We start from the raw sequence: 12281 nt of genomic DNA, 5'->3' as shown, positions 1-12281 counted from the left end.
TGAGCTTTTGAGATTCTTTTTCCATCTGGCAAATTCAGCTTTTTAAGGCATTCTTCTCCTCATTGCCTTTTTGAGCCTCTTTTGCCATTTGAGTCAGTCTGTTTTTTAAGGTATTATTTTCCTCAGTCAGGCTGTTGACTCTCATTTCAGAATTTTCTTGCATCGTTCTCATTTCTCTTCCCAATTTTTCCTCCACTTCTCTTATCTGCTTCTTCAAGGTCCTCTATGGCCTGTAACCAGCTTGTATTTTCCTTTGAAGCTTTTGGTGCAGGAGTTCTGACTTCCCTCTCTTCCTCCTGTTCCATGCTTTGCTCCTTTTTGTCCCCAAAATAGGAGTGTAATGAAATCTGTCTGCTTTGTTTCCTTTGCCTGGTCATGTCTACCCTCAGTCACTTGACCCCTAGGCTTTTTGCCACAGACAGGGGAACTTTCATCCCAAACGCTGGGGTTTTCTCAGCTTCTGGAGGTATTAGATGGGTGCCCTCTCTGAGGTCTCCACACACTCTGGCAAGCTGGACACACACCCCAGGACCACCACCCTAGACTGCAATCCAAATCCAAGAAGGTTAAAGCAAGAGTGATTACCCCTCAGACTGATGCTTGGTCCTCCTACACTCTTCAGGCCAGGAGCTAAAGCTGCCATGTGGTGCTGACTGCCAGCTGGTGTCTCAGTAGCTTCTCGCCCGGGGGGTAGAAGCCACGCACTCCCACTTACTGGTCCCAAAGTCCAGACTGCACTGACCTCTCACTTTGTCCTTCACATCTGTGTTGATAAATGTGGAAATGGCCACAGCTGCTGCTGATCTGGAGTCCCTCTGGCCGGCGGCTGGTCAGGCCCACCCTGGGGCTAAAGCTTCGGGGTGGGGCTGTGCTTGGCTCCTTGATCCCTGTGTTGGCTGATTTCTGCTGGCCTTCAGGGCTGTCCTCAGCAGGAGGTTAGCTTCTCTGTGTCATTTTGTGGGTTCTGCAGCTCCAAAGTTTGTTTAGAGTCCCCTTTTTACATGGATTGGGGAAGGTGGGAGCCGGAGCCTTGGGGAGGTCCTGCTTCTACTCTGCCATCTTGACTCCCCCGCTAGCTAAAATCTTTAAAAAGTGGTGTCAGTAATTAGGAAAAAGAAGATGGATATTCCTTCCTCTCATTAAGTTCAGTTCCAATCATAGCTTACTACATTTACTACAAATGTAACCTTGTAGATGTCATTTTTCTTTACGTCCAAAATAAGAAGTTTAGACTAAATGTTAGGAAATAAATCAGATTTAAAGCTGGAGGGGCCTTTAGGGGTTATCTAATTCCTACACCCTCACCTCCTACTCCCATTTTACAGATGAGGAAACAGGTCTAGAAAGGTTAAGGGACTTGCTTACAGTGATACATCAGATCTGGGATTTGAACTGGGGTTCCAATATAAACTAGAAGTATTATTTCCATTTTACATTTAAAGCAAACTGAAACTCAAGAGTGACCAAGTGACCTTAAGGCTTCAGACAGTTACATCAGAACTGAGATTTGGGTTCAACACCTACATTTTGCTACCTACTGGGAAACCTCATATGAAAGCTGATCTCAGCAGGTCCTAATGCTCCACCAACATTAATGAGAATCTCGGCTACCCTCAATCAATTACCTTAAGTAAAAAGCTGGTGGAAACTTACCCCTACTAAGAACTGGGGCCTCCCAGCATCTAAATGCAGTAACCTTCATGTGGAATGTTATTCCAAATTAGGGGAAGACTTTTTTTTTAATTTAAGCATCAATTTTTGTCTCATGATAACATCCTATGCGATTCTAGAAACTACCTGCCAAAGTACTTTTTCTAAAAGGAAAAGAAAAAAAAACGCCCAGCAACTCCAATCCCAGGGGACTTACACTGAAATGCTGACACCCACCTCCTGACAGAGTGCATGCAGATGGTGACCATTTTCTATTTTTTTTTGGCCAATAGGTAATTTGCTTTGCTTGACTATATAGGCTTGTAAAACGGGTTTTTTTCCCCTTAATTTCTTAACGGGCGCTTGGGGAGGGAAGAGGGAGAGAATGGAAATCTTAGGTTGAAAAGAAAAGAAAGTTTAAAGGAAAAAGTCAAAAACGCAGAAACTACCTTTCCCAAAATGCCTTACAGCCCAACCTCTGGGTACGGATGGGGTAGATTGTGGGTCACTGGGTCGAATAGAGAAACGGAAAAAATAACCAACCATCTGCCATCAAGCAGTTTCAGACTCCCTAAGTCCACTTCCCTAGCGAGCAGAGGCAGTTGGTTGAGTCCCTCTTGTGGTCGAATCTCTTCTAGTCCCAGAGACCCACAGTTAACCACAACCAAACCCCATCTCCACTGACGAGGAACTCACCATGAAGGGGCTGGCAGCAGCGGCAGGGAAACAGAGCCTTGGGCAGAAGTCGCGCCCGGCACGCACGCTTCCTGAAGCGGCCTCACGTGACGATTATGGAGCTATAAAACACGAGAAAGAAAAAGAGACGCCCGCTCTTTAGGAGAAAATCGCGTAGAGGGTAGCTAACGCTCACTGCGTGGGGTTGGGATAAGAAATTCATCCGCCTTCTATACTTTCTGTCTTAGAACCCGGCGAATAATCGGCCTTCTCTTGGGTGGTCGCTCGTTAACTCCGACGTCCCTCTCCGCCGAGACTTTCGCCCTTACCTAAGATGGACGACAAGCGTCATCTTCCTTCTCGGGGCCTCCCTCCTTTCCCTGCCCCGCCCCCCTCCCAAATGACTACGGTGGCCTGCTTAGGGGGCTGTAGAGACTGATTGACTGCGCAGCCGTTAGGGAAGAGCCACGGTCTGAGGCACCACGCAGGGATTCATCTATGGACTGGAGAGAGGTGCTTCGCAGACGGTTAGCAGCCCCAAATTGTGAGTACTAGGAGTTAGGCGGCCACAGAGAGGTCGGGGAGGCAGGGGCGGGCGGCGCCAGCCGAGGCTGCCCGTTCCGGTAGTCCTCGGTTTCCCGGAGCCGCCGCGGGAGGTGTGCAGCTTGGGCCCCTGGGCGCGGGCCTGGGGGGAGGGACTCCTTTAGGGGAGGCCGGGCTCCCAGTGCTGGTAATAGGTGGGCTTGGGCTTTCTCTGCTTTTCCACGTGTGCCCTTTAGGCTCTGGGAGCTCTTGCAGAAGCGCGGGAGAGACCGCCCGTGGAGGCGTGCGCCCCCTTTCCAAGGCAACACCCAAGGCTTGGAATACTTGGGGTACTCTTGTGGCCTCTTAGTACCCCTAAGTGCTAGGGAATATTAGACAGGCCTCCAGACTTGCCACCTAAGTTGTCATCCTTGACTCTTCCCTCTTTCTCTCCCTGCCAAAAGCCAATCAAACTCTTTAAGGGCTGTCATTTCAACCTTCCTAATGCCTCTGGTTTATGCCCCCTTCCCTCTACTGACATGGCAGCCGCCCCGGTATAGGCCCTCATTACCTCAAGTCTAGATTTCGATACCCTCTTGGTTGTTCTCCCTGCCTCAGGCCTCTCCCTCATCCATTCTGTCATCCACTCAGCTGTCAAGTTAATGTTCCTAAAATGCAGGTCTGACCCTATCTCATAAACTCTAGGGACTCACTACTTCCAGGACAAAGTCTTCTGTTTAACTCCTAAAGTCCTTTATTATCTTGTTCCTTCCTACGTTTCTGGTCTCCTTACACCCTTTTTGCGTTTCATATACTCTGCCGTTGAGTGCTACTAACCTTAATGTTTCTATGTGACGCTCTTCTCTTTCAATTCTGAATGTTTTTACACCCCTAATACCTGGAATTCTCTCCCTTCACTTCACTGCCCCCTGGCTTCCAGTCCTCTTCAGTCTTAGTGCCTTTCTGAGACTACTACCTATTCTTCCTGCTTATGCTTTTTTTGTATATAGTTAGTTGTTTCTATGTTGTCTTCTTTGAAATTCCTCATTGGTCACATTCATAGTGTATGCCCTCTCTCCACCACACTCTACCTAACCAGTTCCCCTCTGAGTGAAATTAATTTTTAATATTTGGAAATTGTAATATTCCATGTATCATTGTTGTCTAGCAACATTCATTTATGAAAGAGATTGACTTTTGTTTCTTGGGAAGCTTGGGGTCAAAGGAATCCTGCAGTTTGCTAAAGGCAGTCCAACCCATTGTTCTCCACCTTTTCAATTCTGATATGAACCATCTTGTACATCAGTTTGCATTTCAGGAGTAAGTCTTTATATTCAGTCCATCCAAATTCATATCCTGTCCAATAGATAGATATTCCTAAAGTGCAGGTCTGACCATGTTAGTTTGATCTCTCAAAAAGCTTCAGTGGCATCTCATTGCCTTTAGAATAAAATACAATCTCCTCTCCTCTGTCTTTTCTACCATGCCCCAAGAATTATTAGGAAAGTCTCATCCTGTAAGATCCTATTTGGTATTCTACTTCATCACTATCCGTCTGATTTGAAGTGAGAACTATGAACTCCAAAATCTCTATTTAAGGAGGGAGCTCAGCTCATTTCTCACACAGCTGTACAACTTTGGAACTTTTCTGATTTTTCCACTGTGCCCCCGTATTGGGTACCTTCCACAGCACCTTCCTCCCCAGGCTTTTCAGTTTCTTTTTGTGTGTTTTTTCAGCTTCCTTTTGTGCAGTCTTCCTACTTTAGATTGTAAGCTCCTTGAGGACAAGCGATGTCTTTCTTTTTTCATATTTGTATCTCCAGTGCTTAGGGCAGTACTTAACACATAGTAGGTACTTAATAAATGTTGTTGACTGACTTACTGACATTTAAGTTTCTTCACAATAAGAATTCCAAACTTATCATTCTAGACTTTACCTTTTTTTTTGTTTACCTTTGCTTTATACATTATGCATGTGTTTTGTTGATTCTGTCAGGTACCAGAAGTGTACTTTCGATTACTCAAAAGACATTAACTTAATCCATATATGAAAAACTAAATGGATGAAAAATGCTTATTGTCTGGACATGTAGTGGGAAAGCTACTCCTTGGAATTTATATAATAGTGCAGGTTCTGGGATAGGACAGTGTCTAATACCAATGTACAATGAGCTGGATCCAAAAATGAATTGAAAGAAGAGATCAGTCTAAATTACATTTAATATTAATAACTGATGTTTGTATAGAGCTTTAAGATTTGCAAAATGTTTTACATATATTATCTCATCTGATTCTCAAGACAACCTTATTGGTTAGATAATATTAATAGGACCTAGACAAAAATCTTGCAATAGAGGCAATAATCGCGTTGTTGATATCACATTTTGATTGAAATATTTTTTGAATGGAACAAATAAACCACTGAGATGCTATGTCATTCAAAAATGAATGAATAAAACATTTATTAAATGCTTACCATATTCAAAGCACTGTGCTTAGTACTGGAGATACAAATAGAAAAGACAGTCAAGGAGCTCACATTCTAATGGGGAAGACAACACATATGGAAAGTTTCAGCAGCATATAAGATGAGAAAATCTTATGGTTCTTAGAGTACAATGGCAAAGCAAGTGGTAATGCCTTTTTTTTTTTAAACATCATTTCCACTGATGAAATGATACCAGTTTCTGATGTTGAACTATCCAACAGTTCCAAGGACTATGGTGGCAAGAACTGTGACCATGGCACCTGTAGGAGCAGTTGCCAGGCTTCTTCCTCACAGGAGTTATTTCCCAGGGTGATGCCTGAGGCCACAGGCTTGGAGGCATTGCCATTCTCAAGGCTCTTGGGTTCAGAGTCCTGAGCTGTTTCCATTAGAATCTAAGGGAAAGGTGGTAGTCAGGGTGGTAGTGGTGGTTTGACTTGCCTGGCACTGAATACCTCCTGTCTCTCCCTCAAGGTGCCTTTCTGCTTTAGTTAGGCTGACTTATCTGCTCTGTTTTTGTCAATTGGTGGGTATATTTGACCCTTCCTCCACAGGCGTTACCTCCCCACTTGCTGGCCAGGAGGGTTGGGCTAGAAGTAGGACTGATGGTTTGGGAGATGCTGCCACTCCCTGTACTTACCTGACTATTGGAATCAGTTGGTCAGCAGTTGTTCCTGGTGGTTATGAGGAAGAAGGTCCCTTCTCCACTTTTTCTCCCTATAATGTTAATAATAATAGCTAACATTTATATCGTGCTTACTATGTGCCAGGCACTGTGCTAAATACTTTACAGTTATTATCTCTTTTGATCCTTACAACAACCTTAAGAGATAGGTGCTGTTATTAACTTCATTTTACGGTTGAGGAAACTGAGGCAAACAGGTTATTTGCTCAGGGTCACACAACTAGTAAGTGTCTGAAGTAGGATTTAAACTCAGGTCTAGTAGGCACTGCTATTCCTATATTTCTTAGGCTTAGAGTCCTATGCTATCTCCATCGTGGTCTGAGGGGAAATGCTGTTTAAGGTGCTAGGGGCTGGGGAAGAGGGAAGGGAACAAGAATTTCTTAAAACTACCTGCTATACTACAGGCATTGTTAGGTGCTATTATTATCCCCATTTTACAATTGAAGAAACTGGAGTTAAGTAACTTGCCCAGGGTCACACAGCTAGAAAGTATCTGAAGCTGGATTTGAATTCAGTTCTTTTTGACTCCAGTTCTACCTAGCCACTTAGCTTCTTGATGATTGGTGGTGATGGTGATTTGACTTGCTTGGCATGTGCTGCTTCCTCCTCCTCTTTTACCATATGTTGCTGCTTCAGATATGCTGGCTTGCTTCTCCTGTGTGTGGCAGTTGGTGGCATTGGCTGGCTTCTTCTCCATGGGAGTTGCTTCCCTAGATAATGTCTGTGTGGGCTGCTCCTGGAAGCAGGACTAGGGGTCTGGGAGGTGCTTCCATTACCAGGGCTTTTGTGCCTATACATGAATGTCTTTTATCCAAATGACATATAAAAATTTTACTGTTCTACAAAAGATTTTTTTTTCTAGCAGGCTATATAATAGGAAAGGAATAAAGTCAATGAAACTAGAAGGTACATATGGCCACACAAATGACTATATAATGTATCTTTCGTACTAAATACATCTGTATGTCTGTGTTTGTCTTTTATGTTATCAGCAAAAAAAAGTGAAAAAGAACTTAAAGATGAAGAAATGGATCTGTTTACAAAATACTACACAGAGTGGAAAGGAGGTAGAAAAAATGCAAATGCATTCTACAAATCTATTCCACGTTTTTATTATAGGGTAAGTAATAGAATTAAGCATTGAAAGATCCTTGAATCTTTATAAGTGTTATCTAAGTCTTTAATGTAGATAAGGTCAGGATATTTTATTTAATATCAGTTAATTGAGATATATTTAATGTAGTAACTTTTTTTGTACTTTTGTTCCCATATTACCTATAATTGTCATAAAACAGAATTGAACATAGAAGACCTGAGATTTTTTCCAACCCCCTCATTTTATTTTATTTGTTAATTAAATTTTCCTTTTTGTTATCAGTGAAAATCTACCTTCTCTCTTTTACAAATATGATAGTCAAGCAAAACAGATTCCTGCATTGGACATGTCCAAAAAATATATCTATTTCAAAATATGTACTCTGAGAACATTACCCCTCTCTCAGGAGATAGGTAGTGCACTTCATCATGACTCCTCTGGGATTGTTGTTGGTCATTGCATTGACCAGAGTTCCCAAGTCTTTCCAAGTTGTTTATCTTTATAATATTGTTATCATATAAATTGATTCTGGTCACTTTACTCTACTTCTATTAATATAAGTCTTTCCAGTTTTCTCTTTTCATTTCTTTAGGATATATACATAGGAGTGGTGTTTCTGGGTCAGAGGTTATGCTAAGTTTAATAGATTTTTGAGTACAATTCCAAATAGCTTTCCAGAAGGTTAGACAAGTTCACAGCTCCAATGTCCACAAAAGCATTTATTAAGTATCTGCTGTGTGCCAAGGAATGCTAAGTGCCCAGGATGTAAAGAAAGGCCAAAAAAACCAACCCCAAACTGTCCCTGCTCTCAAGCTTACAGTTTAATTGGGAAGGCAACATGCAAACTTTATACAAATAGGATATATATATAAGTTGTAGATAATCTTAAAAGGAAGGCACTAAGATTAAGGAAGATTGATAAAGCCTTCTTGCAAAAGGTAGGACTAAGACTTGAATGAAACCAAGGAAGCCAAGAGACAAGATGAGGAGGAAGAGCATGGGGAGCAGTCAGTCAAAATGATTGGAGTTAGAAGACAGTGTCTTGTTTGCACTCTGCAAGATGTGTAGAGGTATAAGAAGACAGGAAAGGTAGGAGAGTTATGAAGACCCTTAAAACCTAAATATAGGATTTTATATTTGATTCTGGAGGTAATAAGGAACCACTGGAGCTTATTGAATAGGGAAGTAGGTAGGGGTAATCAATCTGATGGGTGTAAGCTAGAACTTCAGAGTTGTTTTAATTTGTATTTCTTTATTAGTGATTTAGAGCATTTTTTATATGATTACTTAAGAGTTTGGATTTATTCCTCTGAAAACAACTTTGGTCATTTATCAGTTGGAGAATGGCTCTTTAAATTATTTCCCTAAATATCTTAGAAATAAAACCTTTGTCAGAGAAACTTGCTGCCAAGAATTTTTTTCACATTTACCTGCTGCTTATCTAATTTTAACTGAATTAGTTTTGTTTCTGCAAAAACTCTTTAATTTTATGTAATCAAAATTTGATCAATCAATAAATGTTTATTATGTGCCAGGCACTGTGCTAAACTCTGGGGATATAAAAGAAGGCAAAAGACAGTCCCTGTTTGCAGGGAGCTTACAGTCCAGTGGGGGAGACAACATGCAAACAAATATAAACAAAGCAAGCTATATACAGAATAAATAGGAAATGATTAATAGAAGGAAGGCATTGGAATTAAAAGGGGCTAGGAAAGGCTTCTAGTAAAAGGAGGGATTTTAGTTAGGACATAAAGGAAGCCAGGGAGGTCTGTAGGTAGAGTAGAATAGGGAGGAGTGTTCCAGACATTGGAGACAGAGAAAATGATCAGAACTGAAAGATGAAATGTCTTGTTTGTGGAATAACCAGAAAGTCAGTGTCTCTGGATCAAAGGAGTATATGGCAAGGAGCAAGGTGTTAAAAGACTGGAAAAGTACAAGGCAGCTATGTTATGAAGGGCTTTGAATACCAAACAGAGCTTCTGTATTTAATCATGAAAGCAGTAGGGCACCACTAGAGTTTTTTGAAAAGGAGGGTAAGATGGTCCAACCTGTGCTTCAGGCAAATGGATTGGAGTGGGCAGAGACTTGCAGCATGGTATTTTAATAGTCTATGCATGAGGAAATGAGACCCTCCCCTAGCATGGTAGCTAGTCAGAGGAAAGAAGGGGGCATATTTGAGAGATGTTGCAAAGGTGAAATTACAATCCCTAGCAACAGATTGGATATGAGGGGTGAGAGACAGTGAAGAGCCCAGGATGACTCCTAGGTTGCAAGCCTGGAGGACGGGAAGGATAATGTTGCCTTCTATATGTCTAATAGATAATTTCTTCTCTGCTCCTCTGATTTTTTTTTAAAGCAATTGGGGTTAAGTAACTTGCTCGAGGTTACACAGCCAGTTATTTCTGGGTGTGGTGCTAAGTATCTGAGCCCGGATTTGATCCCCAGGTCATCCCGACACTGGAGCCAGTGCTCTTACTTGCTGAGCCACCTGGCCGCCCCTAAGCAATTGGGGTTAAGTAACTTGCTCAAGGTTACACAGCCAGATGTTTCTGGGTGGGTGCTAAGTGTCTGAGCCCGGATTTGATCCTCAGGTCAACCCAACACTGGAGCCAGTGCTCTTACTCACTGTGCTACCTGGCCGCCCCTCTGATTTGTTTTTGATGTTACCCTTTATGTCTTAGTAATGTACCCATTTTGTAGCTTAACTTGGTATATGGTGTAAAATGTTAGTCTGTATCCAGTTTTTGCCAATCTGCTTTCCAGTTCAGCTGTTTTCAGATAATGAGTTCTTACTAATGACAGTGAGTATTAGCTGCTCTCTTTGGGGAGTACAGTTTCAGTTCAGTGATGATATTGGAGGTCAGGTTGCAAAGGATTGAGGAATGAATGAGAGAAATTGGAAGCAAGGAGTTTAGAAAGCTTTTCGCTGGGAAAAGAGGAAATATAGAGGATGATAGCTTGAAGGGATGGTGTAATTTGGTGAAGGTTTTATTTGAAGGTAGTAGGGAAGAAAGCAGTAGATTGAGAGATGTTAAAGATAACAGATCCCAGTAGCAGCACCTGTGGATTTGTCAGACCCTAGACCGTCATGCTCATTTACTTCTGTAAGAAGTATAATTGTTACAAATATCCATGTAAATTTCCCTAAGTACAGAGTTGTCATTGACCTTTCATTTGAAGTATATGACTTTCTCATTTTTGCAGTGCTAGTCTTGAAACAATTAGTTGTTTAATAAAATAAATATATAATATAATAAATGTTTTATACATGTAAGTCCTATGTGGTTAAAGATTCCCTTTTTTTATAGTAAGATATTTTGGAAGAAATAAGGGACTGTACAGGTATTAAAGAAATATGTGGCACCCCTTAGGAAGAGATTAAAGGAGAAAAAAACAAATATAAATGTGTAAAAAATATATATATATATATATAAGGCTCTCCTCAGATTTGATTCAGGCCATATCAGGGAGAATAAAATTAGCTGCTATATATTATGTAACGGCAAAGTTGGAAAGGAACTCAGAAACTACCTAGTTCAAGCTGTGTGATAGAAATGTAACAGAATAGGGAGGATTATAAAGGAAGTGCTGAGGAACTGAGAGGAGACGTGACAAATAGGTGGAACAGGGAAAGAAGTAAGAACCTCACCAATAAAAAATCAAGCTTGCAACAATCTTTAGATGTCCTGGTATACACATAAGAAGTTTGTTAGATAGCAAACTCCAGTTTTGTAGTCTGGAAAATAATATTTCATAGCCCTGTTCCTAGCATAGTGCCTGGGACATAAGTACTTATTAAATACTTAATTGAACAATGCTGGCAGAAACTCTGCATAAGAGACAGGATTATAAAAATTTTCTTGATTTTTGTCTGACAAGGACTGCTCTTAATAATCCTTAAAAGGCTATCCTTCAAATTTTTGAAGACTACTATTATATTCTTCCTAAGTCTTCTTTTCCCTAAGCTAAACATACACTATTTTTTCAGCTATCTTCATGTCTTGGTCTCTAAGCCCTTTACCATCTTGGGTGCCCTTCTCTGGACATACTCTAACTTAGTAATATCCTTAAATTATGGTGCCTAGAATTGAACATAGCATTCCAGATAAGATCTAACAAGGTCAGAATGCAGTGGGACTATGACCTTCCTATTCCTGAAAGCTATACCCCTCTTTATGAAACCTAAAATTGAATTACCTTTATTTTTGCCTGCCATATAACAATATTGACTCATTCAACTTGTCGTCCACTAAAACCCTCAGATATTTTTCAGAATAATTAGTATCTATGCCTTTCTCACCTTATACTTGTGAAGTTGATTTATTTAACCCAAGTGCAAGAATTTAATTTTATCGCCATTGAATCAAGAGTCTCTTAGATTCTAACTCCATCATCTAGTGTGTTAGCTATTCCTCCTTGTTCTGTGCCATCTGCAAATATGGTGCACAATTGGGATGACTAGATGGTACAATGAATAGAGCACCGGCCCTGGAGTCAGGAGGACCTGGGTTTAAATCCGGCCTCAGACGCTTAACACTTACTAGCCATGTGACCTTGGGCAAGTCACTTAACCCTGATTGCCCTGCCTTCCTCCCTCCAAAAAAAGAAAAAAAAAGTGATGTGCAAACTATCTATGATTTAATCCAAGGCATTGATAAAAATGTCAAACAGCACAAGGCCAAATATATTTCTCTGGGATAGTCCACTGGAGACTTTCTGCCGCATTGGCATTGAATAGGACACCCAGCCAGTTCTGAATCTGTATGATTGCACTGTTGTCTAATCTATATTACTCCGATCTTCTTCCTAAGAATACTATGAAATACTTTCTCACAAGTTTTGATAAAACTAGGTAAACATATCTCCAACATCCTTCCATTTACTAGTTTTAGTAATCCTGTGAGAAAAAAGAAATGGGTTTCGTCTTGTATAACCTAGTCTTGATGAAGTCATATTGGCTTTGAATCACTGCTTTTCTTTCTAGAATTTTCCCAGGAATCAAAGTCAAGATCACCATGTCACACCTTCCATTCCTTCCACCCCCTAGCTGGGGTCATTGACTTATATTTTACTAAGAAAATAGACACTCTTCAGATTACAAATTCAGTCATCTCTTCCTCTATAATCTTCAGTTCTCCTCTCTCTCTCTCTCTCTCTCTCTCTCTCTC

General features: G+C 41.0%; 2 protein-coding genes across 7 annotated transcripts in view; one reads left to right on the top strand and one right to left on the bottom strand.

Moving 5' to 3' along the window:
• PRORP (protein only RNase P catalytic subunit) overlaps positions 1 to 2690 on the bottom strand; it is an 86792-nt gene extending 84102 nt beyond the window's left edge. Inside the window, exon 1 of one of the 5 annotated variants that reach the window (XM_069082244.1) lies at positions 2347 to 2690. The gene's annotated coding sequence lies outside the window, so the exon portion shown is untranslated. Of the gene's footprint in view, positions 1 to 2099; positions 2290 to 2346 lie in introns of those variants that run through there. The other 4 variants (XM_069082243.1, XM_069082245.1, XM_069082241.1 and 1 more) reach the window with 4 other exon arrangements.
• Positions 2691 to 2712: 22 nt separating this feature from the next.
• Positions 2713 to 12281, top strand: part of PPP2R3C (protein phosphatase 2 regulatory subunit B''gamma) — a 30822-nt gene continuing 21253 nt past the window's right edge. For both annotated transcript variants that reach the window (XR_011167224.1, XM_069082250.1), the window contains exons 1-2: positions 2713 to 2869; positions 7010 to 7137. Coding sequence is in view for 1 of the 2 variants with exons in the window: in XM_069082250.1 (XP_068938351.1) it covers positions 2824 to 2869; positions 7010 to 7137 (174 nt within the window). In the remaining variant the exon portion in view is untranslated. The remainder of the gene's footprint in view (positions 2870 to 7009; positions 7138 to 12281) is intronic.

This window comes from Petaurus breviceps, unplaced genomic scaffold, assembly GCF_028583685.1.
Source record: "Petaurus breviceps papuanus isolate PSGF00001 unplaced genomic scaffold, PetGlider_PUasm1.0 164, whole genome shotgun sequence".
Taxonomy (NCBI): domain Eukaryota; kingdom Metazoa; phylum Chordata; class Mammalia; order Diprotodontia; family Petauridae; genus Petaurus; species Petaurus breviceps.
Note: the sequence above shows the minus strand (reverse complement) of the source record. Positions and strands in the feature narration are given on the sequence as shown.